Below are 4259 nucleotides of genomic sequence, written 5' to 3'. Positions count from 1 at the left end.
TCACGTCACCTCTCGCTGACATGTGGGTCCAGACCTCGTCCCAGCACCCCCGGCCCCACTTACCAGAGACAGAGCACGGGAGCAGGAGAGTCAACGTGGTAGGATACTACAGCCAACCTGGGGGCTCTGCCCAAATAAGTCGGTACGGCCACGCGTTCCCGTTCCCCTCTCGCCGCACTCCCACCCAGCCGCCGAGGTCCGTCCCCGCCTCCGCCTCCTCTCCGGCGCAGCTGGCCGGTCCGGCGCCGGCGTCCATGGACACAGAGTAAGTCATCCCCCCCCCCCTCTCCGCCGGCGCCACGATTTGACTGAACTCACTTTTTCGGAAGATTGAACTCACTTTTTTCGGTTCAGAAAAATAAAGGCTCTGCTAGAGATGCTCTTAGTTGTTTCATTCACAAATACTCTCACGGCATACAGGTGGCACAATATTTCAACAGAAGCAGACACACACTTGTTGACTCTAAAGGAGCCCTACCTACATAACACAAAGCTTCACCTTTGGTGAAAGTTTTTCACTGAGACAAGATTCGGCATGCAGAGCAGCGCGCTCGGAGCATGATTTTTTTCTGCAAATCAAGTTTACAGAAACATCTTCATATTCATTAAGCCGTTCAGTTGTGTCCACAGTTAATACCTCCAGCGCAGGGGCATTTTCCACAATATGTAGAAGAAATTCAAGTTGACCTCTTGCCCCTTTATATCCCGTCATATGCATACTCTTCAGATAAGTATATTCACACCGCTGAAGAGGCTGATTGTCCAAAGTACCATTGTTCGCAAAACAAAGGTGGCGACAGGTAGCAAACTGCAAGATTCAAACATGGTAGTATATATGATTAGCACAGTATATGGAAATACATACGTACGAAGGGGCCTCCCTTCGAATTTTAGTGTCCACTTAAACTGCCTATCACACAAATTCTGCATCCATGCACACAACAAGTTGTAACACCTACCACGAACAGAAGCAAGTATAGAAGGGCTAAAAGCAAATCGAATGCGGTGCCAAAGAAGAAAGATACCTATTGGCACATAAGAACCAAGAAGGGTACTTACATGGATCTCAAGCTTTTCAATAAATGGAGCTGCCCTCAGTATGGAAACTAGTACATATGGAAGCTTCTCAATATGTTGAGCTAATATACACATTAACAACTGTAAGCGCCTAAGATGGGAAAACTTGCATGTGTTATTCAACAATGATTGCACCTGCAAGGCAAAAAGAACTGTATTATTGAACTGATGATGTCCACCATAAATTTGATTGTAAATTCAATGCCATTCGAGGAGCAAACCTCTAGTTGTGGGCAAGTAATCTGGAGAGTCAGATTTTGCATGGTCGGAATACCATTCAGAAGTGCACTGACAGCATCTTGATAAGTTGCCTTGAAGAATCGTATATGTGCATTTTCCAGCTTCGAATGTTGAGCCATAACAATAGGAATAATGGGACCATCATATACAAAGGTAACGAGTTTCGTAACATGAAGTTCTATCCTGGTCACCTTACAGTATACAACTGTTAGGTGTCGAAGGCGGGACAACGGACGATCCAACTTTAGTTCGCCATTCAGGAAGCATCTGACTAAGCTGAGCCATCCAAGATTATAGCAATTGGACAGTATAACTTCAAGATCCTTTATAGTGATATCGACAAACTGCAAATAAAGCTTTCTCAGGCTTGGGAAACCTCTGAATTCAGATGGTGGTCTGAAAGATACAAAGCTAAGCTGTATACACTGTAGATGAGACATGTTGCTTCCACTATCCAAAAGGTGAAATGGAAATAAGTAGCGATCTACATCCGTGCGTCTCATGTTAATAGGCCGTAAATAGAAAACTATGCTCTTTGCCTGTGATGATACCGCAAATTTAACCCAATTATTTAGATGATCAACCAGCATTGCGTCGAACTCGAATCTGACATTGAACTCTTCAACCAACTTGGCATGGCACTTTTGCACGGCTGTATTGACATTATTGATGAATTTATGGATGCACTGGAGGTATTCTTTTCTTTCTAAAGTATCACGGCAACACCCAGTAGCACCAGTGAAACATAATTTGTAGCAGCAAATACCACAGATATATCTCCAATAGCTTGATAAAACAGTAGCTCTTGAAACTTCTTTAGCAGGCAACTTTGATACAATGGTGCACAGCAGATCCTGCGTCAATATCCCTCGAGATTAGCAGTTCCATCTATACAGAATTAACGCAGAAAAGAAAATTTGGCATACCTGTGGAAGGTCTTCCAGTTTAACATTTGGCCTCGCTTTCTTATAGATTGGTTTCCCACTGATACGGTTTGAGGAAGTTCTTTTGCATACTGTATTGTTGATCATTGTGCACCTGAAATTAACAAGGAAGAGTTTCTTATTTTGGTATTAACAAACGGATCACAAGGGTCAGAACTTAGATTACAGACAAGCACAAGTGTCTCGTTTGATCAATGAACCATAGGGTAGAGAAGAGAGGGACGAGGGAGAACAAGTAACCTGTAATGGCATACAATGGTGTTTCAGTCGAGAGGATTTGTCTAGTAATAAGAGGAATTGGAGTTGGGGCCGGCCGACTGCTCTGCTCTGCTCCAGTCCGAGCCTCCGACGCGAGCAAATCCAGGGATCGAAATCACGCTCTCGGTTGCAGAGATATAGCCAGGAAACGGCTGTGGTCGTTGGAAGTTTTTGATTCTAATTTTATACGAGTAGAAACAAAGGGAGTCCGAAGGGTGATCCTACTCTTCTCCAGATGCAGTGTTCGAGTCGTGATCCTCCAGAGTTCTAGTCGGACAGATTATGCGGCGGAAGTTTGGCTCTAATTTTAAGAGTAGAAATCAAGGGAGTTCGAAGGGCCAGCTGCCCGATTGTGCGCTCCTAGTAGCTCCCTTCTCTCGGCAGACTCGGCTCGAGTTGCTTCATCGCGGGCGTGATCCTACTCTTCTCCTGATCGAGTCTCCGAGTCGTGATCCTATCAAAGAGTTATGGGATCTCGACCTAAACAAATCCCTGATTTGCCGGAGATAAATTTGCTATGTGTGATTCATTTCGAACATACAAAATCTACCAAATTATTTTCCAACAATGCAAATCAGCAACTCCACCTTCACCCAGCTGCGGGATGCGGCTTTTCTGTCTCCCTGAGCTCCTCTGCCCGCCGCCGCGTGGTCACACTCTGAGATCCGAATACTCCATTGACGCGTGGGATCCAGGGCTTCAATACCCGCCAGACACGCGCGGAACCAAGGGCCCTCTGCCCACCAGACACGCGGGTGGCGCCGGCGCGGCATCTCCGGCGACCAAGGTCGGGGAAATCCGGCACCCAGGCGACACATTTTTTCATTTTCCCTCACGATTTCGCTCTCGATGATTTTTGCCCGCCTGCACCCCCAATCCTAGCTTTTCCCTTTTGCCTCCCCTGTTGGTTCTGCCGCGGGCACTGAAGAATTGACGAGCTGAAGAAACCAGAGAAATTTCAACTTGATCCAATGCTCGGTGCTACCATGGTACTAATTGCAGCCTTGCGATTTTGGAGAAGAATTTCTATCGAGGGGGGATGAGGAAAGTCAGGGAGAGTAGTGGATTACTTGAAAATCGGATTCGCCTCCTATGATCGCCTGAGTTGCCGTGGCCGGCTTGGAGTCGCCGGCGGCGCCCCTCCTCTGCCTCTTCCTGACGAACAGGGGAGCACGAACGGGCGGATTAGTTCGATCGAGCACTCCAGTATCTCGAGATATAATAGTAAGATTTTTAATTTAAATATAAATAACAAGTTTGCCACTAAGGTATTTGGGGCATTCACGTCGGGTTTTGGGCCTCCGTCGGTGGCGGGTGGGGGCTAAAACATTTTCCTTCACCGGACTCTCAATTGTGCAGTGCGTAGCGGCCATTTACAAAAAAATAACCCAAAAGTAAAAAAAAAAAAAGTACAGACTGATTCTCTAGACAAACTATTTCACCCATCTAACCCTTTTGTGTGGCGCTCCTCTCATGGGCGCCACACATGCCAGAGTGACGCCCGTGCCTTCGGCGCCACTCTCCCAACCGACGTGGCGCCGTCGACGCTGAGCTGGTGCGCCGATCCGACGTGGCAGGATGTGTGGCGCCGCTCCCATCCCCGCGCCCGGCCCAGCCCGAGCTCTCCTCTTCTTCTTTGTTCTTTTCTTCCTCTGCTCCCGTTGCCCGCCGCCGCCGCCCGCCTCCCCTTCGTCCCCCACCAAATCCACCAAGGATTCGTCAGATCTGGCCGGCCAACTC

At 47.6% G+C, this 4259-nt stretch overlaps 1 protein-coding gene across 1 annotated transcript; it reads right to left on the bottom strand.

The window, feature by feature from the left end:
* Positions 1-449: 449 nt before the first annotated feature.
* LOC124665676 (F-box/FBD/LRR-repeat protein At1g13570-like) lies at positions 450-3698 on the bottom strand. The gene is made up of 5 exons (XM_047203066.1): positions 3590-3698; positions 2244-2355; positions 1299-2171; positions 1060-1212; positions 450-808 (listed from the first exon to the last, which is right to left on the bottom strand). The coding sequence occupies exons 2-5, from the start codon at positions 2346-2348 to the stop codon at positions 479-481; spliced, it is 1461 nt and encodes a 486-aa protein (XP_047059022.1). The 5' UTR covers positions 2349-2355; positions 3590-3698; the 3' UTR covers positions 450-478.
* Positions 3699-4259: the final 561 nt, after the last annotated feature.

Source organism: Lolium rigidum, chromosome 6 (genome assembly GCF_022539505.1).
Source record: "Lolium rigidum isolate FL_2022 chromosome 6, APGP_CSIRO_Lrig_0.1, whole genome shotgun sequence".
NCBI lineage: Eukaryota > Viridiplantae > Streptophyta > Magnoliopsida > Poales > Poaceae > Lolium > Lolium rigidum.
The sequence above is the reverse complement of the archived record's forward strand: the minus strand, read 5'-3'. Positions and strand labels throughout refer to the sequence as shown.